This window comes from Thalassophryne amazonica, chromosome 19 (genome assembly GCF_902500255.1).
Source record: "Thalassophryne amazonica chromosome 19, fThaAma1.1, whole genome shotgun sequence".
Lineage (NCBI taxonomy): Eukaryota > Metazoa > Chordata > Actinopteri > Batrachoidiformes > Batrachoididae > Thalassophryne > Thalassophryne amazonica.
This window is the reverse complement of record NC_047121.1, coordinates 51,964,809-51,985,628: the sequence shown is the minus strand read 5'-3', so window position 1 is coordinate 51,985,628 and position 20,820 is coordinate 51,964,809. Positions and strand designations below refer to the sequence as shown.

At 41.8% G+C, this 20,820-nt stretch overlaps 1 protein-coding gene across 5 annotated transcripts in view; it reads right to left on the bottom strand.

Moving 5' to 3' along the window:
• si:dkey-157l19.2 (uncharacterized protein KIAA1522 homolog) overlaps positions 1-20,820 on the bottom strand; it is a 51,124-nt gene that overhangs the window by 5,070 nt on the left and 25,234 nt on the right. For 3 of the 5 annotated variants that reach the window (XM_034195262.1, XM_034195263.1, XM_034195265.1), the window contains exons 3-6: positions 2,280-2,417; positions 1,090-1,133; positions 858-993; positions 126-236 (exon numbers count right to left, since the gene is read on the bottom strand). In XM_034195262.1, coding sequence (XP_034051153.1) covers positions 126-236; positions 858-993; positions 1,090-1,133; positions 2,280-2,417 — 429 coding nt within the window. Of the gene's footprint in view, positions 1-125; positions 237-857; positions 994-1,089; positions 1,134-2,279; positions 2,418-9,392; positions 9,523-11,757; positions 12,090-20,820 lie in introns of those variants that run through there. The other 2 variants (XM_034195266.1, XM_034195267.1) reach the window with 2 other exon arrangements.

Here is a 20,820-nt window from a genome sequence, read left to right as displayed (position 1 = left end):
CACAGCCAGTCAAAGGTTTGGACACATGTTCCCATTCCATTAAATGGGAAAATGCATCCCAACATTTGACAAAGAGATATTCTTGTGTAGCTCAAAGTAATAAATGTGAAATATTATTGACATGCCCATTTCTCTCTGGATATGCTGAGGGATTCCTGCAACAGTTTTCCTGTGTTTTCTCTTTGTCTTTGTCTTTTCTGGAGTCTTTCCCAAATTCAAAGGTCTGAAAGTTGATGCTGAAGAGAAAGAAAAGTGGCTGAAATGATGATTTTTCCATCCATGTTATCATTTGGCAAAACTTCAACATTTCAACCAATATGCCAGCTATTTTACACGTTTGAACTGAAACATGTATTTACCACATGTGCCAACCATTTTCATCTGAATAAACGCACTCAAAAACAATAATAATAATAATAATAATAATAAAAAGAGTGCTCTCGTCTGGTCCGTCACCACATTAATCTGACGATGAACTGATTTGACTTTTCATTTTGACACAGCAGACTGATCCAAAAAGCAAGTTTGTTTTGATTATCTAATATCCCATAGATCTGTCTGCCACTTGCTGGATGGATGATGCACATTAGGAGCAGGTGTGCTTGAAGTCTTTCCACTTGAACTGAGCTTGTTTGTCAGTTTCCTTCATTTCCAAAGCCTCGGTCTGATGGCCACAAAGGCCAATGATTTTTGTTCCAAACCACGTAACTGTAATAGAGAAGTTGAAAACCAGTCTTCCTGAATCGTGCCGGTGAAATCACCATCTCCTGTGTAACTACTGCTTACTCTGGACATGTAACAACTCAAACTGTGTCAGACTGCTGTTGGTGATGACTGTGGTTCAGTTAGGTAGTTACCTTGCCTGGTGAGTCCAGACCGGGAGGATTTTGTCGAAACAGATGACTGGACAGAGACCACAGATGATGTGTCGGCGATGGTGCTGTCTGACATAAACCCTGCTGCGTCGCTGTCTGCCTGGACGGTCGCTGTCGACTTGAAGAAGAAGAAAAAAAATGAATTATTGGGCAAAAATGTGAGGACTGTGACTTTATTAAAAAAAAAGAGTTCTGCACATGATGTGCTACTTACAACTGTGCTCATATCGTCGGTGAACTCCATCCCATGAGTCGATTCTGCACGAAGAGAAAAACAAAATCTGCAGATTAATGAAATGTTACTGCTGATTCCATTAGTTGAGCAAAGCAACATTTTTAGTGAGTAAAGTTTGAACATCTCGTATCATGGAGCAGGTATCGAACCAGTTACTGAAATAAGTACTGTGACACCATGAAAAGTTAACTATTGTATGAAAGAAATGAGCTTTGCAGAAGAATCATAAATTGTTCATAAAATATACAGATAGGAAACTGGTGACATCAAAGATGACGGCTTATACTATAGAAAAATTAGTTTCCTTAAAAAGATTTTTCATCAACGAAGCCCTCTTCAATCATCAACGTGAGTGTTATAAGAAGAAATGAAGGAATTTATATATATATATATATATATAAAAAATGATAAAAAAAAAGATCAGTCAATAGTCATGTTTACATGAACATAATAATCAGACACCTGTAATCATCTGATCTCTCACATTTACATGCACTTCAGTAATCTAATAATTGAAAAAAAGGGTTAACATGATTTCAGTTCATTAGTTGGATTTTTTGGAAGTGGAGAAAGAAGAAAGGGCAGCTCCTGAAGAAAAAGAATAGAGTGAAAAACGAGCTACGCTTTGAGGAAACTGCTCATCGATAACAGCTGTGTGTGTGTGTGAGAGAGAGAGAGAGAGAAAAACACAGACAAACACACAAACAGACAGAGTGTTGTAAGAAAAACTATGTATATTTTATACCAAGTTCACAATTTTTTAATAAATAAAACATTTTTTCTCATGATTACGATGAATCAATTTGGCCATTTAGTCCAATTTTTTAGGGTCGATGTGAAACAACCAGTTGCACTCGCGCGCTGGTCTAAACCACCAGTCGCACCAGTTCAGGGACTGTGGTCTCGAATCATAACTGTCCGATCAATGTGAAAGCTGCTGGTCATGTGACTTCCACCTCTCTGTTATTGTTATTATGTAGTTTTTCGCTGTTGATCTGGAATAACTGGATCGAGCTACATGTCAGAAAATGACCTTCATGAATTTTGGATCTGGAACTTGGGTCCAGGCTCATAGTCTGCAGAAAGTGAAGACATGTCTCCCAACCTGGAACACAGTTCTTTAAATTGATTGATAAACGGTACTGAATGTGTCCACAAGGGCAGCAAACCTTCCTGCTGCATCATTTTTAATCCTTCCAGAGCTTCAGTGTGAAGGTCCTCCAGGTACTTTGGCCTGTTGGTCTCAATGAAGACGTTCTCCTGGATGGATGAGATGGTTGGAGCCTTCTCATCATCTCGATTTGGTCCTATGTGGAAACACAAAGTGAAGCTCAAAAGTCAACAACACACACACATACATATTATACCACCACAGAACTTAAGTGACATCTGTGTTTGTTTGTTCCCCTGCTCCTCAAGAGTTCCTCTGCCCATTTCATCAAACCCCAGAACTGAATTTAAAGAATTATTTTGGCAATGTCAAGGCCACTGGGTTCATTGGGTGGGACTCTGGTGTAGGTGGGTTGTGGAATTGGCCAGACAGTGCTAAATTTACCAAATGCCAATCATTTGGGCCAAAATTTAGATTTTTCACTCCAAGTTCCACCAAACATGGCACATGTATGTTCTGAAAACGCCCAGCCAAGGTCAGTCGCTACTTACTCACCCCCACCACCCCATTCCAATTTGGACCAAACCTGCCACATGTCAGCGTATTCCAGAATTGCCCTGGCAAGGTCAGCCAAAGGTCAATCATTTGGGTGAAAGTCAGATTTCCACCAGGCAATGATGTTGTTTATCAAGAAATTCTAACCTAAACAAAGTAACCACATCCTTACTTATGGTGTGATTATAGTCGACCCATCTGCCACAGTCCTGATCATCTTCATGCCCGCAGGTATTATTGTGAACGATGTCATTTCCACATTAAACAGTGTCTGATCAAAGGCGCTAAACATTTCAGACTAAACAGATATCTTGTCTGATTGTTTCCTGAGCACTCGCCATCTGATTATCCTACGTGGTGCCGTCACTCCCTCACAGTTCACGACCAGGAGGCAACAGCTGCTCCACTGTCCTCATCTGACCACAATGTCAGTGTACGAGTTAGTCACGACAGCCATGTGCTGCGGGTCGCCGCTAATGTCTCTTCTGTAACAGCATTAAGACGTTCATACTGCAGAATAGGAAGCACACAGACGCAGACCCCCCCCCCCCCCCCACACACACACACACACACACACTCTCTTAGTGTCCACAGCTTTGAAGTGTCACGTCTGCTTGGTCCAACTCCAACGTGTGCCCCCGTCCACAAAATCCAGATCAAGGATATCATGGTGGGACTGATCACTGAAGACGACTGAACAAGAACAGATTGTACAAAAAAAATGTCAGAGTCAAAGAAAAACTGTAAGTGAAGGAAGATCTGCTAAAATAAGACCACGTCTCAGTGGCAAAGAATTAAAAACGAAATCTAGAGGACAGTCTGGACAACCTGATCTGCCAAGAGAACCATCACAACCAATTCTAGACAAGATGCATCAACAGCATCTATGACTCCCCACGGACAGGACCGCTAGTCTGACACAGGTTACCGCCCCAGCCAAGGCTGGTACCCGTTTACAACAGGCTGGATGACAAGGATGCAGATGAAGTATCTTGTCCAAGAACACAGACAGCATAACTGGGAGCCCAGTCCAGGTCCAGGTATCAGTAGCCAACTCTTTATCCCGCTAAGCCACTTTCTCTACAATGTACAGTACAGAAAAAAAATATCAAGTGAAGAAGAATGAAGAAATGAGAAATAATCAATCCAGAGTCTGGATCCGTGTTCAGCCAATCCAACTGTACATCAGCCCGTCTCCGTTAAATACTCACATCTCTCAACAGTTAAAATATTAAAATAAGTCACTGTAGGATCTTTAACAAGTGTAGAAATCTGAATCCCAACACGTTATGAAGGCGTATGATGAAGAGCTGCACTTTAATCACTTTATGACACGTCAAGGAGATTCAGCAGATCCAAATTCAACAGCAAAGTCATTCATAAAACTAACAAAAACCAGCAATCACATCTGGTCTGTCAGCGCACAAAATCAATGACCTTTTTTTTACTTTTAGAGCAGAACTGATGACTGGATTAATCAGACCACAGAAATTTAATCAATTACTTCAACCACTGAATTAATCAATCAATTATCAAACTGAATATTCTCTGCATCCTGTTGCTCAGTTAAGTTACTTTTATGTGTCTTCATGATTTTTTTAAATAAAATATTTTAGCTGATATTTAAAAATGTTACACTGAGAAAAGGTGAAGGACATTTAATCTATTTTCTGACGTCATACTGAATAACAATTGGAGAAAAAAACTGCTAAAGCTTATTTATATGAAGACATAATGGGTTCTCGCTCTTTGATGATTTAGTAGCTATAGCGCCATCTTGTGGTAGATGGACTGAACCACAAATACTTTGAGTGGATCCAAGGACTATAAAAATAAGTGACAGTTTTCACTCTCCTGTATCAGGTGATAGTAATCAATAAATGATTCAAAGTCAATACGATGGGCACTGATTACAGAACTCACCCCACTAAAGCAAATAAAGTTACATTATATATATATATATTTATTTATTTACCAATCTTTAAAAACAGCACCATGTCGTCCAAAATTTGACGGCATCTTTTCTAAGACGTGTCCGACCTTTTCACTCACTTTGGTCAAAACTACTCTATGGAAATCCGACTAAAATCTCTGCAAACCAGACGTGAGTGAAAACCTGGTTAGTGCTCAAACAAAGTAAGAATAAGAACTTTATTAACCCCGAAGACTAAACACTGCACGTGGACACGCGTGTGAAAAATGTCCTGGAATGTTTGCCGACATTAGTCAGGAGAAACCACGAGGGTGACGAACCAGCTCCTGAAGATAAAAACTTTTTTTTTTAAATTTATTAATTAATGAGATATTTTCTCTTTTCTGTTTAGTCCACCCTGACCTAATGAGATCTGTCTTTATTTTTTGTTAGGAGATATTTTCTCTCTTTGACCTCATACCAGACCAACTTTATTCGTAAAGCACTTTAACACAGCCACTGCTGACACAAAGTGCTTTACACTAAAACATCCATTAAAACACATTTAAATAAATGAATAAGAAGTACAACTTAAAAACTAAGTCTCACTAGGGGTGAAAGCCAAGGAGAAAAAACTAGGTTTTTAAACAAGCTTTAAAAATGGGCAGTGAAGGGGCCTCTCTCACAGAAAAGGGCAAGCTGTTCCCTAGTATAGGAGCAGCAGCAGTAGAGAAGGTCCCGTCCCCTCTGAGCTTCTTTCTGGATCTCGGTACTTCCAGGAGCAGCTGGTCAGCCGACCTGAGGGACGGACACGGTACATAAGGATAAGGAAGCTCAGACAGGTGAGTCGGGGCAACACAGTGGAGAAATTTAAAGACCAACATAAGAATTTTAAAACGTACCCTAAAACATACAGGCAGCCAGTGAAGTGAGGCCAACACAGGAGCTATATCGCCTCGTTTTCGAGTTCCTGTCAAAAGTCGCGCAGTGGCATTCTTGAACCAAGTGCAGATACAAAAGTAACGACGGACTGACTCCCACATAAAGTGAATTACAATAATCCAGCCGAGATGAAATAAAAGCATGGATCACTGTTTAAAAGTGTTGTCTGGACAAAAAAGACTTCACAGCTGCTAACTGCCGTAGATGATAAAGACCGGACTTAACCACAGCTTTAATTTAGCTCTCCAATTTAAAATCACTGTCCACCTTGAAACCAAGATCATCAAGATCATTAATAACGGGTCTAAAATAAACCTCCAAAGGTCCTACAGCAACGGAGGAGGACTCACAGGCGCCACTGGTTCCAAACACCATCACTTCTGTTTTCTTTTTATTAAAATGTAAAAAGTTCAAGGTCAACTAAGCTTTAATGAGGTTCAGTGAGGTTTCTCCACTTTCTGGTGCTCTGAACAAATATAAAACATTTGCAGCCTTAAAGCAATAAATCAGGTGTCATAAAGGATTGATTATGACATCATAATCCATCTTATTTACAGCTTTTCCACAGGTGTTTGTAAGGCAACATCATCCAAAGTTTTCATTTCCAGAGACGGACAACACATCCTTCCTTCCACTGTGTTGGGATGAGACCAGGATCTCCAAAGAGGTCCATCCAAGATACCACTGACCCCTGCAGTTCTACCCGTCATTTTTTACTCTATTAACTCAATGTGTTCCACAGGGTTTAGGCTTAGAAAGGTCTAGGCTTTATCCTGTACCAGAGTAAATAATCCAGTAAACATTGAGGCTTCCAGGAAAACGCAGCCAAACCAAGTGGTAGTTATTATGACTCTGATGGGATTGCAGCTAATTTGATGGCAAAAAATAGATAGTTTAATATTTTAATCTCAATTTTCCATATTTTTTTTTTTTCCAAACTGCATTTTATTTGATTGGGATTTTTTCCAAACGATTACTTTGTCTGAATTTGCTGATCAGGTGTCTCGTACAAATGAGGCGTTCGTCTGTCTCCACGCTGCGTGTCACACAACGTCAGCGGCAGCACACATCATTTGCTTTAACCTGCGTGTGTGTGTGCTGCTCTGAGCTCACAGTGTTTACAGCCCCACACACACACACACACACACACACACACACACACACACACACACACGGGTGATTCTTAGACTACGGGCACTTATGTCCTTTGATCATATTGTATGACAAACAGAAAAAAGGGGAAATTTCACACTTTTATAGTTATCTTTACAATGAAAGTGTGTTAAGAAATTTGTTCTAGTAGTCTATGATGACTTTTTCACCTTTTTTCAGCATCATTATATGCAAATATTGCCGTTTTGTGCTTGTCCCACACCCAGACTTTTGATCTTCAATGATAAAAATGAATGGTAAAGAAACATTTTTTCTAATGTTTTAAAATATCTCTGAATAAAATATCAGTAAAATAATCAAAACATAATTGGGGTATTCAATGTCATACAACTGTTGTGATTTTTTTAAACAAAATGTAGTTGTCCCACACTATTGCCGTAATTTCCACTACAACACTGTAATGTCCCTTTAAACAGTTTGTATGAAAGATTGTTTGGGTAGTTTCTATGGAGATAAACAGTGACATCAGAGCACATGTATATAGCGCCAAATCACAACAAACAGTTGCCCCAAGGCGCTTTATATTGTAAGGCAATGGTGTGGTGGAAATTACATTTACAAGGCCAATAGTGCCCGTAGTTAAAGAAAAAAACAAATAAACTATCCCTGTGTGTCTCCACTTCATGTCCAGTCATCTGTGACTAATACTTGGTATAATTTTTTCTGTGTTCACGCTGACTGAGCTGACGGGGGGGAATCTCAGCTCCCAGGGCCTATTTACATGGATTTGCATATTTAAAGTAGGGGCATGGCCAGGGAGGAGCTTGGTGTGTGTGCATGTGTGCTGAACTCCAACTTCAGTGGGATGTACAAACGGAGCATGCTTGGATCCATGCGTATGCACACTTTGATACATCCATACGTTTGCTTCTTTCAACAGTGTGAACTCGGGTACGAGATGAACGAGTCTATCCTGGTGGGAAGAGTCCAAGATACTGGATGATCAACTTTTTCCTCGTCTTCTGATCCATTTTTCATTGTCACATGACATCTGGAGCAAATTACGTGAGTAAAAAGTAAGACTGTGTGAAAATGACTGATGGGTGCAACTATACATACCAACCAGCCAATAAGAATAATAATCCCACCCCCCCAGCTGTGATTGGTCAGAATATCTCACACGCACGCACACACACAGGCTGCTGTGTCAGTTACCTAAACTCTCCACCACCAGGTGGCGTTTGACATCAGGAGCAGCTGTGCTGCTCACTTCAGGCTCTCAAACCCTGCAGCTTCTCTTCATGGAACTCGAACACACCCAGAGAGCGCGCGCACCGACACGCCGCGCTCGTGTCTCAACCTGCCCGTCTCTGTTTTGCGCAGTGAGACACAGAATGTCTCTGCAGCTCCGTCTGCAAGCTGGTGAGGCTCCGTGCATGTGGAGCGCACGGACGGTGCACAGGCGTGTGCACAGGGGCGTCCGCGACTCCACATGCACGTGCACCATCATGTGGAATGCACGGACGGTGCACCGGCGTGCCCGTGCCAACGAGCTCCGGAATTATCACAGATAAAACGGAGAGAAAGAAGAAGTTGTGCATGCGCGGCACAGCTCTACTGATTGATATCTGTTTTGGAGTAAATGTATAAAAATGGGAGTTCGACGTGCACGACACAGGCCACAACGTGCACACGTGTGACCGTCGTTTGGACATAAACAGTCAAAATGTCATGAAGCGGTTTGCTGCATTTCATAAAATAACTCGTGTGCAGAACGTCAACATGAATCAGGCTCTTCACTGTCAGCACAAGAAAACGGAATTATGGGTAATTTAACATCCCCTCAGTGTCACAACAGTGAGCTGCCAAAGTCCTGATCCGGGTCTCAGTGTGGATCTGACACCACTGAGCCGTGCAACGTGTTCCAACAAATGGAAAATCTGAATAAATCCATCAAACAACTGATGTGACACTGTGAAAAAGTGTAAAAGCCCTTTAAACTGACACTCGGAGGAAACAAATCTCTGAAACGTGATATAAATTAAAAGTGTGTAAGGCAACACAACAGCGTCCCCTATTAGCACGCTAAGTCACTTTTACAGCCAGATTTCTTCAAACAAATGAGGAGATGATGGACACATGAACAATTAGAATCCTGGACAACCATCAACCGTGCACGATGGAGATGAGTGAGGGACAACTTTCAAGAGGTTACAGGCTTCTACAGCACCAAAGAAACTGTGTATCAGCTTCAAGGTAGGAAACAAAATTTCAAAACATGAAATTTCAGCTGCAGCTTGCTAGAACGCACATGGGAGGTTATTTAACAAAACCCTTTTGTTTCACTTCACCACAAAGCTGTGTAACTGATGATGCAACAGACAAAAGTTGCAAAGTTTTTCCAATGACAGCCAGAGAAGCTGATAACCATTTCAGTGTTCTCCAGGTGTCTTGGTGGTTTCCCTCACTTTTCTCCATCGTATATACTTAGCTTTGGCATTTTTATTAAATTTATATTGTGTTGATATTTGTTTCCTCTATGAGTTTGAAGGACATCATTTTTGAATTTTTTATAAAAAGCCTGAATTCTGATTTGTTTTTGTTTGTTTTCCATTTTAAAAAATGTGTAAAAGCTCAAGGGGCACAAACCTTTTCACGGCTCTGTATCTCTTAAACAGCATCATCTCACTTCATCCAGCGACAAGCGGGTGCCGACGGCCTGGTCTGGGGAAGAAACCTGTGATAGACTGGAGTCTAGACCCTCATCCGTACCTGAGGAGGAGCCCCTCGGGGTCCGTACAGGACGTCTGACACAGGATGAGGATGTTGAGCCGAACAGCAGGTTGTGCTGATGTAAACAAGGTTAACACCCGTCATTATGGAGCAGAGAGTGTTATTAAAGTGCAGCTTCATCACAGCTCTGCTCTGTGAATCCTGGACAGAAACTCAGCGTGACTGAACTCTATTGTTGATTAAGTCCAATAAACCCCATAATAGAACATCAGGTCACATGACCTCCAAATGACCTCATTTGTGACTCACAAAAAGGCCTTTTGTCATGATTTGTCTTGGCAAACGTTTCCGTTCGTGACATCAGCTTCGTGCAGGAGAGCTCCTTCCAGGGTAAGAAGATACCGGTGAAACGTCGGCCGTCACTCTCCGCTTGGTAACACGGACACCAAACTTTACCATTACAACAAATAAAAATGCCGCTTGATGAAATGGAACTTGAGCAGATAATGCAGATGTGACTTCAGGGTACACTGGCACCAAAATCCACTCCAACGGGAATCCGAGTGCCTGTCGGGTGTGGCGAGCAAACGCAGGTTGGAACTCGACTTCGGTCTGTTCCAGCTCGAGTCCAACCGACTCAGCACCTTCAAATCAGTTTAAAGCTGCTGGGAAGGTGCACGGATCAGGAGCAGTACCACTTACAATCAACAGAGGGACTGTTTCTGCTTGACAGCGCTTTAGGAGAGACTGTTCTGAGGTCAGGATACAGATCTGGATCCGCCTCCACACCTTCATCTGGAACCATTCCCACGGCATCATTTTCCCTCACACGTCAGGAGTTTGTGTGAGCTAACCTTAGCGTGGCCATGACCTCCTCCCCAAACTACCAGCACTCGCGGGTTTAAGTTCACTAAAACATGAGCACGGCGGCGGCGTGAGGCGAGCGTCCGTCTGAGGGAGGAGCCTCCGTGCGGTAACCTGGACAATGGCGCTATGAGAAAACAAAGTGTAACTCTATCAGTCGCTTTCCTCAAACCTGTTTTCCTGCCTTCATTGCCATGTTTTCAACCGCGTCTGCAGCACCAGGAGGAACTCATTACAACCAAGTCATCCAAGAGTGTTTGTGCTTCCATTTTAAACTATTCTGTTGTCAGTAACTCAAAAACTAAATCACATTTCTTCAAACGACAGCAGTTGACCAAAGTGCTGCACATCATTAAAAAATGGGCAAGATTTGGCAAACGGATGGAGTTTTTGTCTTTAGTTCTGGTGGATTGTTAGGACTCAGTGAAAGAACGCACTCTAACGAGCGCCGCTCTATTAAATTATGTAACCGTTGATAAACTAGATCAAATTAGCTTTAACATTAAAACAGTGTTTTAGTCTCTGTAAATACTGAATGCATGCATCCCTACAGGGGCACTCAGAGCGCACACCTCAGCCGGGACTGAGTCTGGAACGGGACAATGAAGAACTCCAGGCGTTACAATGGCAAAACCTAAATATCCCACAGGTCTTTAATTAAGCAGCAACCTGTTAAACGCTGCATCTGTTTTAGACACTGAAGAGTCTAAATGCAAACAGGTTCTCACTCAGCCTCTGGCGGGCTAACCTCGATTTGGGTGTTTATTAAAGCTCTCAGCAATGCTTTTCAGAACAATTTGCTTTGATGTGGGCATTAAAAATTATGAGCTGCTTATTTCCTCAGTAATCCTAGATGAACCGGATCTAATGCTAATCAAGCTACCAATAGCATCCAAAATGAAATCACATGATAATTTCACTTGAAATACTATCACACAGACATCTTAGATGATCTGTCAATTAGCAGCACAAAAAGCCATATTATGACATATTTGTAATAAAATACTTGGAAAAGACACGTGCAGTCCTCCAGAGGGACCACACCTCAGCAACAACAACAAGGAGGAGGAGGCCATATACCACGGTTCCTCTGAACCTGTCCGGCCAAACACACACACACACACACAGGCCCCTATTTCAAGCTTCTTCAAACAAACACCTTTGTGAAGCTCAGGCATGTGAGGAATGTGAGGGGGAGTGTTTGGAGTCAACAGGTGACCTCCTGAAGTCACCCTGTCAACACCACACTCCCAAATCACTCTTCCCTTCTTCACCTCACCGCCGTGCCATTTCATCAAACCCGCGGAATTTCTCATCAAGTCCTTTTTGAAGCCAAGACCAGCTCCTGTGGACGGGTTCTAAAGCACCGGAAATGACGCTTCACACGCATTCCTTCACGTGCACACACAGACGTTACCTGTCAGGAACACGAATGTCTGAATCATTTGGAACAGACGTTAAACGGCCTTCAACCTGTCAGCTCCAGCGGTTTTGTCCAGAGTAAATGGGTCTGTTGATGAAACTAGAAGAATACAAACAAGACTGAAGAAGAAAAGACATCTGCCAAAGACGCCTAAGAAGCTGGAGAGACGACGAGATTCTGAACACCAGCACCAAATTCAAGGAAAGGCGAGAAGAGCGAGTTCCACAGTGTATGTTTTGAGTCCTGTTCCACCTCCTACATGTTCTACGAAGGTGCCACCCCTCACTAATCCAATGGGATCATTTCCACACCTCTGACATGAATAATCTCCTGTCGGGGTGTGACTGTGAAAAGACAACAACAGACAACGTCTAGACCTGATTCCCCGGACAGTATCCAGAGTTCATACGAGAAAACCGCCTGATGTCAGGAGCTGCCGTGCAAGACCTCACTCAGGGACGCCGACGTTCTGTCACCTTCTCCACTCACACATTTCTTCACCTGACTGAAGACTAAACATGTGACCATGAGTGGACGGGTCAGGAAAACATAACCTCCTGTTCCACCTCAGCAGAACAGTCCAGGCTCCACTTTTAATTAACTGGCAGCGTTCCTGCCATGCCAGGAATTTAACAGGCAGAAAGCCCATCTGGCATCGAGACAAATCATCAACCGCTCAGTTGCAGTTTTTCCATTTTCTGAGGGTGCTACAGTGCAGCCACGCCTCCGCTGATGCATTGTGGGAAAGCTCATTTCTAATCAGAGGAAGAGTGTGCTGAGGTTGTTGTCAGCACCAGCAACGTGAGCGGCGTTCTGCTGCTGAGGCCTCAGTCATGACACAGACTAATACCTGGTGCATAAATCATATTTATAAGCCGATGTGTCTGCTGCTGCAGTGACGCGTTTCTCCATCCTGAAGGCTTTTGAAATCCAATAAATCAGATACCAGAAGAAATTAATTCAGCTATAAAAAACATAATTATTAGTTTAAGACACAGAAACCTTATTGTTTTTTTTTTTTTTTTTTTTTTTTTTACACACTGAATGAAAAATTTGAGCGCTTTGCAAAGACTTCAGAACGCACCACCAGCAGGGGGCAGCATCATGTGATCGCCTGTGCATGAAAGCAGTATATCTAAAAACAAGTTGAAGGATTTCAACCAAATTCTACCAGCAGATGGTCTTTACTCAGAGAAAGATGATTTTTGTGGGGATTCCTTTTGACTATCTGTTCTTCATTCTTTCCTTATGACATCACAAAGGCCTGCTTGTTCAGGCAGTCCTCCTCTGTCAGTTGATGGAGATACATGTTCTTAACCTCAAATGTATTCATCAAAAATTTAAAACAACCCACATTTCTGCTTTTCTTTTAGTTTAAAATGAGCTCACGTTTCTTTTTGCTGCCGTTATTGACGGTTTAAAAGACAACGACTCAAAAACTGACTGACTGATAAAAAACTTGACAGGGTTGAGTTTGATCTACAAAAGATCCTAAATGAAACCGGTCACATTGTTGTTTCAGTGCAACTAAAACCTCGACATAAACTGTTGTACTGTCTACAAAATAATTCTGCAAAGTGTGTTTTTGTGTCAGTTGCTGGGGGCTGTGTCTGACTGTGACCTTTAACCCCGTGGGTCAGAGTCAGCGGACTGATGTCTTATCGCCTCACTTGTTTGTATTTGTGTTTGACAGAGACTTTTAACCAAAATAACCTACAACAGAGGAAGGAAAAAGCAAGACGGGAGCACATTCCTCAACCAAGTCTCAATCTACAAATCTGTCTGGATTGGGATTAACAACATTACTGATGCCGTTTATTCCATGTAGAGTTCTGGATCAGCAATAAATTTTGCTCAGTAATTTTCTGCCTTGAGATATGCAAACACATGACTTACAGGTTTATGAAGATCAGTTTTTGTTTTCCGTAAACTGACCCAAATCTGGAAAAAATGTCACAATCTCCAAACTTTAACCTTTTATGTCACAAGAGAGAAAATCCACATCATCATCCCGATTAACATCTAAACCTAAAGTGTTCTTACATTTGATCACTCTTGATTTTTCTATCATGTTAGATTTTTTTTCATGCTAACGTAGAGAAATGCTGCCAGATCCAGATAATTAAATTGCACCACTGGATTTTCTGCCAAGTGCGAGTCTCTGACATGTTAATGGTGAATTCTGGCGTTTGTCTGGAACCTATACTGTTCAGTACCAGCCTGGACTGGCAGTGGGTTAAGGACTTAAAGAGTCCACAAACTTAGGGCAGCCCTGTGTGGGTGGGATTAGTTTTAAACAGGGAGGTGGACTAATGTTATGTCACTGGGAGAAAAAAGTCTATCTGGGAGGGGCTACTCGATTTCACCTCTGTCACCCCTCAAACATAGTGTCACGGGCACAGCAGTTCACCTGGATGATACATTGCAGTTTCACTTAGAGAGGTGGGCGTGGCCAAACTCCAAAAGTCATATCAAGGACAAAATTTAAGAAAATCTTAAAAACCTGTTGGATATGTTTTGGAGCTGCCTTCTAGTGATCTTTGCACCAAATTTTAGCTCAATATGTTTAAAAACTGCTGAACAGTGGCTGTAGGCGACATTTTCAATATGGCCGCCTTGTTTGACAGCTGATTTTTTTTCCGTCAATCCTCAGATGATGGTGTTGACAAGATTTTTCCACGTCGTCCTGTCCTGAGTTAGTTGCACAGCTTCTTCCATGTGGTCTTCCTGTGTATCATTCATCTGTGTCTTCGCCTGCTGTCCTCTGCTGCTCCGTCCAGGGACACAGCAGAGCAGGACGCTTGTTGGTCGTCTTTCCTGCTTCATTCTTTTAACATGACCAAACCACTTTAGCCTCTTCTTGCGTATAACATCAACTGCTGTTTAGGTTGAACCCACTCTTTGTCTCATTTTGACTTCATTTCTGATTCTCTCTCTTCTGGTTACCTTCAGCATTCTTCAGTTCATTTCCATGGTTTGTAGCCTCCTTTCATCTTCTTTCTTCAGTACCCAGCGTTCAGAACCATTTATCAGTACCAGCAACACCAGTGTTTGATAAACCGTATGTTTAGTTCCTGTTGATACGTCCTTTTGTGCAGCTTCCCAGTTGCTGCTGAGTCCAGCCCAGTCCGTTTCTTTATGTCTACTGTACATTTGACAGCAGATTGAACGCCTCAAACAACCTTTGGTATCCTCACAGGTAAGAACATGGACACCAAGTTTCAGCTTCAGCGGTTTCTGAGAAGAATATGTTTAAAGTGACAACTGGAAAAGTGGGTGTGATCACAGTCCAGGGGTCACATTAAAGTCAAAAAGGTCACAAAACCTGTGGAATATGTTTTAGGCTCACTGATTGGTTCCCATGTAGCAGATTTCAGCTCAAGTGGTGCAGAACTGGCTGACAAATCTGGATCATCCACAAAACTGATGATCCAGATTAAATCGTGTAAAACAAGAAATACACCGGAGCTAAATCACCACCTTCATGACCTTCGTGACCTTCACTTAAATCACCACCTTCATGACCTCGTGACCTTCGGTTAAACCCTGACCTTCTGGTGGAGTGCACACCTCTGCCAAAGTTTAAAATGCTTCTTCTCAAAATTTCACAAAGATTCTTTAATTTACTTTACTTTACTGATTGGGGAGTAATTTACTTACTCCCCAATCAGACCGGGAGTGACATGTTTAGCCGCATGTTCTCCTTGAATTGCTGGCTGTCTGAGTGGTGTCCAAAAAATGAGGTGGGCTTCATTGATAATTGGCAAAGCTTCTGGGGAAAACCTGGTCTTGTTAGGAGAGACGGCATCCATCCCACTTTAGAGGGAGCAGCTCTCATTTCTAGAAATCTGTCCAATTTTTTGGGATCCTCCAAACTGTGACTGTCTAGCGTTGGGACCAGGAGGCAGAGCTGTGGTCTTATACACCTCTCTGCAGCTTCTCTCCCCCTGCCATCCCCCTATTACCCCATCCCCGTAGAGACGGTGCCTGCTCCCAGACCACCAATAACTAGCAAAAATCTATTTAAGCATAAAAATTCAAAAAGAAAAAATAATATAGCACCTTCAATTGCACCACAGACTAAAACAGTTAAATGTGGTCTATTAAACATTAGGTCTCTTTCTTCTAAGTCCCTGTTGGTAAATGATATAATAATTGATCAACATATTGATTTATTCTGCCTAACAGAAACTTGGTTACAGCAGGATGAATATGTTAGTTTAAATGAGTCAACACCCCCGAGTCACACTAACTGTCAGAATGCTCGTAGCACGGGCCGGGGCGGAGGATTAGCAGCAATCTTCCATTCCAGCTTATTAATTAATCAAAAACCCAGACAGAGCTTTAATTCATTTGAAAGCTTGACTCTTAGTCTTGTCCATCCAAATTGGAAATCCCAAAAACCAGTTTTATTTGTTATTATCTATCGTCCACCTGGTCGTTACTGTGAGTTTCTCTGTGAATTTCAGACCTTTTGTCTGACTTAGTGCTTAGCTCAGATAAGATAATTATAGTGGGCGATTTTAACATCCACACAGATGCTGAGAATGACAGCCTCAACACTGCATTTAATCTATTATTAGACTCTATCGGCTTTGCTCAAAAAGTAAATGAGTCCACCCACCACTTTAATCATATTTTAGATCTTGTTCTGACTTATGGTATGGAAATAGAAGACTTAACAGTATTCCCTGAAAACTCCCTTTTGTCTGATCATTTTTTAATAACATTTACATTTACCCTGATGGACTACCCTGCAGTGGGGAATAAGTTTCATTACACTAGAAGTCTTTCAGAAAGCGCTGTAACTAGGTTTAAGGATATGATTCCTTCTTTATGTTCTCTAATGTCATATACCAACACAGAGCAGAGTAGCTACCTAAACTCTGTAAGGGAGTTAGAGTATCTTGTCAATAGTTTTACATCCTCATTGAAGACAACTTTGGATGCTGTAGCTCCTCTGAAAAAGAGAGCTTTAAATCAGAAGTGTCTGACTCCGTGGTATAACTCACAAACTCGTAGCTTAAAGCAGATAACCCGTAAGTTGGAGAGGAAATGGCGTCTCACTAATTTAGAAGATCTTCACTTAGCCTGGAAAAAGAGTTTGTTGCTCTATAAGAAAGCCCTTCGTGAAGCTAGGACATCTTTCTACTCATCACTAATTGAAGAAAATAAGAACAACCCCAGGTTTCTTTTCAGCACTGTAGCCAGGCTGACAAAGAGTCAGAGCTCTATTGAGCTGAGTATTCCATTAACTTTAACTAGTAATGACTTCATGACTTTCTTTGCTAACAAAATTTTGACTATTAGAGAAAAAATTACTCATAACCATCCCAAAGATGTATCGTTATCTTTGGCTGCTTTCAGTGATGCCGGTATTTGGTTAGACTCTTTCTCTCCGATTGTTCTGTCTGAGTTATTTTCATTAGTTACTTCATCCAAACCATCAACATGCTTATTAGACCCCATTCCTGCCAGGCTGCTCAAGGAAGTCCTACCATTATTTAATGCTTCAATCTTAAATATGATCAATCTATCTTTGTTAGTTGGTTATGTACCACAGGCCTTTAAGGTGGCAGTAATTAAACCATTACTTAAAAAGCCATCACTTGACCCAGCTATCTTAGCTAATTATAGGCCAATCTCCAACCTTCCTTTTCTCTCAAAGATTCTTGAGAGGGTAGTTGTAAAACAGCTAACTGATCACCTGCAGAGGAATGGTCTATTTGAAGAGTTTCAGTCAGGTTTTAGAATTCATCATAGTACAGAAACAGCATTAGTGAAGGTTACAAATGATCTTCTTATGGCTTCGGACAGTGGACTTATCTCTGTGCTTGTTCTGTTGGACCTCAGTGCTGCTTTTGATACTGTTGACCATAAAATTTTATTACAGAGATTAGAGCATGTCATAGGTATTAAAGGCATTGCGCTGCGGTGGTTTGAATCATATTTGTCTAATAGATTACAGTTTGTTCATGTAAATGGGGAATCTTCTTCACAGACTAAAGTTAATTATGGAGTTCCACAAGGTTCTGTGCTAGGACCAATTTTATTCACTTTATACATGCTTCCCTTGGGCAGTATTATTAGACGGTATTGCTTAAATTTTCATTGTTACGCAGATGATACCCAGCTTTATCTATCCATGAAGCCAGAGGATACGCACCAATTAGCTAAACTGCAGGATTGTCTTACAGACATAAAGACATGGATGACCTCTAATTTCAATTTCCTGCTTTTAAACTCAGATAAAACTGAAGTTATTGTACTTGGCCCCACAAATCTTAGAAGCATGGTGTCTAACCAGATCGTTACTCTGGATGGCATTTCCCTGATCTCTAGTAATACTGTGAGAAATCTTGGAGTTATTTTTGATCAGGATATGTCATTCAAAGCGCATATTAAACAAATATGTAGGACTGCCTTTTTGCATTTACGCAATATCTCTAAAATCAGAAAGGTCTTGTCTCAGAGTGATGCTGAAAAACTAATTCATGCATTTGTTTCCTCTAGGCTGGACTATTGTAATTCATTATTATCAGGTTGTCCTAAAAGTTCCCTAAAAAGCCTTCAGTTGGTTCAGAATGCTGCAGCTAGAGTACTGACGGGGACTAGCAGGAGAGAGCATATCTCACCCATGTTGGCCTCTCTTCATTGGCTTCCTGTTAATGCTAGAATAGAATTTAAAATTCTTCTTCTTACTTATAAGGTTTTGAATAATCCCATAGTCCCATCTTATCTTAGTAGTACCATATTACCCCATTAGAGCGCTTCGCTCTCAGACTGCGGGCTTACTTGTAGTTCCTAGGGTTTGTAAGAGTAGAATGGGAGGCAGAGCCTTCAGCTTTCAGGCTCCTCTCCTGTGGAACCAGCTCCCAATTCAGATCAGGGAGACAGATACCCTCTCTACTTTTAAGATTAGGCTTAAAACTTTCCTTTTCGCTAAGGCTTATAGTTAGGGCTGGATCGGGTGACCCTGGACCATCCCTTGGTTATGTTGCTTTAGACGTAGACTGTGTTTCATAATTATTGTATGGCCTTGCCTTGCAATGTGGAGCGCCTTGGGGCAACTGTTTGTTGTGATTTGGCGCTATACAAGAAAAAAGTTGATTGACTGAAGTTGACTTTAATGTGAAACCAAAATTTAGTGTTCAGCTCAAATTTCTGACTGGTTCTTGAGAACTGTGCAGAAGCTCAGCAAACACACAAAGATAAGAAGGAAAAAACAGAACTGGAATGAAAAACCATCCGTAAGTACGTGAAGCGTTAAGGAGAAAAATCACGTCCCTGATGAAGGAGGTCGTGACCTCGGCTGGGAAACGTAGCTTATCTCTAAGTTTACCTTCTCTTGCAAAAGTACGAACATGCTGCTCCTGAAACAAAACCGGGCTTGTGTGTGCAAACACAGTACAAATACTGCATGCGTCACCTACACGTGCGTGTGCGGACGTTTGTGCACGTTTATGCGCTGTTGAGAGAGAAGAATCTTGACTGTGAGAATGCGGTCAGCGTCGCGGAAATTCCCAACACCCTTCCAACTGAACGACGAGCTACGGGCTTCCACTCGGAGACGGTGGGATCAAAGGGGCGGAGCTTCAGACGGCGCAAGACACAGATAAAACATGAGGCAGCCTTTAGTTATGTTTGGGACACTGAGGCTGAAGACGACACGTGTCCACGTCACAAAGTCACTGTGACTGCAGACAGGAACGTGCACGTTGGGGTTCAAGGTCATCAGCATGTTTTGGTGCCTCACTGTGAGGGTTCAAACCCAACGCACATCAGGATGAACCCAAGCAGAGGTCGGGTTTGTCAGACGGCAGAGAGCAAACAGGACGGGCAGAGGTTTGCATGATGACGTGTGTGTGCACGTTCCAACAAGATCTGCTGATCTTCACGCTGGGAAAAGTCAGTGTGAAAACAGGCTCCGCCTCCTGTTTGCTCCACAGAGCGTCCGTCTGCACACGGAGCTTCAGTCCACTTTACTACAACTAAAAAGATCCAAGGTTTTGGGGATCACACACACACCTTTAACACTGAGGTCATCGCTTGGATGTCAAAACTCAACTAATTCTCACAGAGCTGAGTGAAAATCTCAAATCTAGAGACACAGTCCAGAAGAATTTAAGCAACATTTTAAATTTGTAAGATTTAAACACCGATCAGACTTCAGAGGCAAGCTGACATCCTTCTGCAAATCAACTCACACAGTGAAACAAAATACAGCCAGCTCCAGCGGGTTTGAGGGGCGTGGCTTCCTTAAAAATAAATAAATATATCACAATGTGCCAAAATTCCACCATTTGTCAGAAACTGTCCAACACCCCCCCACACAATATTTATAAAACGTGTGGTCACCTGGGGAAAAAAAAATAAACAAAAAAATTTGTATATACTTGTATACATTTCTTTTTTCATTTTTCTTTCCTTTTGTTTGGTGAAATTCTCAACACATATGGTTTTCTTTAATTTTATGACTGATGATATAATTGTGTTACTTCTCTCAGCACAGCTGTGTTTGTGTTGTTTATGTTGAGGTGCAGCACTTGCAGGTGGAGTGAAAAAAGTAAAAAAAATAAATAAAAAATAAGAGTGAGGAAAAAGCTGACAGGTTAAAAAAAAAACACTTCAAAGGGTTCAGATGGTTGATACAGTAAAAGGATTCGTTCAAGTCCGGACAATAAATTTTGATATTTTGGGCTGAATCCAGATGAGGGGGCCAAGCCAGAAATGTGTCAATTCCCCCCCCCCCCACAGTCTTGATGGAATTACAGATTCCAGAGTTTTGGACTTTTAGTGGACAACATGAAGGCAACTCCAGACTACAGGAACCTGTGAGACATTTTTGATTGGTGAAGTGTTTTAAAGAAACCTGTTGTTCGACGTCTGCACTCACGTGACTCATCTTGTCCTTGGGGAGTTTTAAAGTGTCGACTGTGCACGGAATACATCACGTCCTTCATAAATGTCTCATGTGGCTCACAGCCGCCACGTGATCTTTAACCTACATGAAACCTAAAGACCAGGTAAGTGTCGGCGTCAGCAGCAAACAAAGTA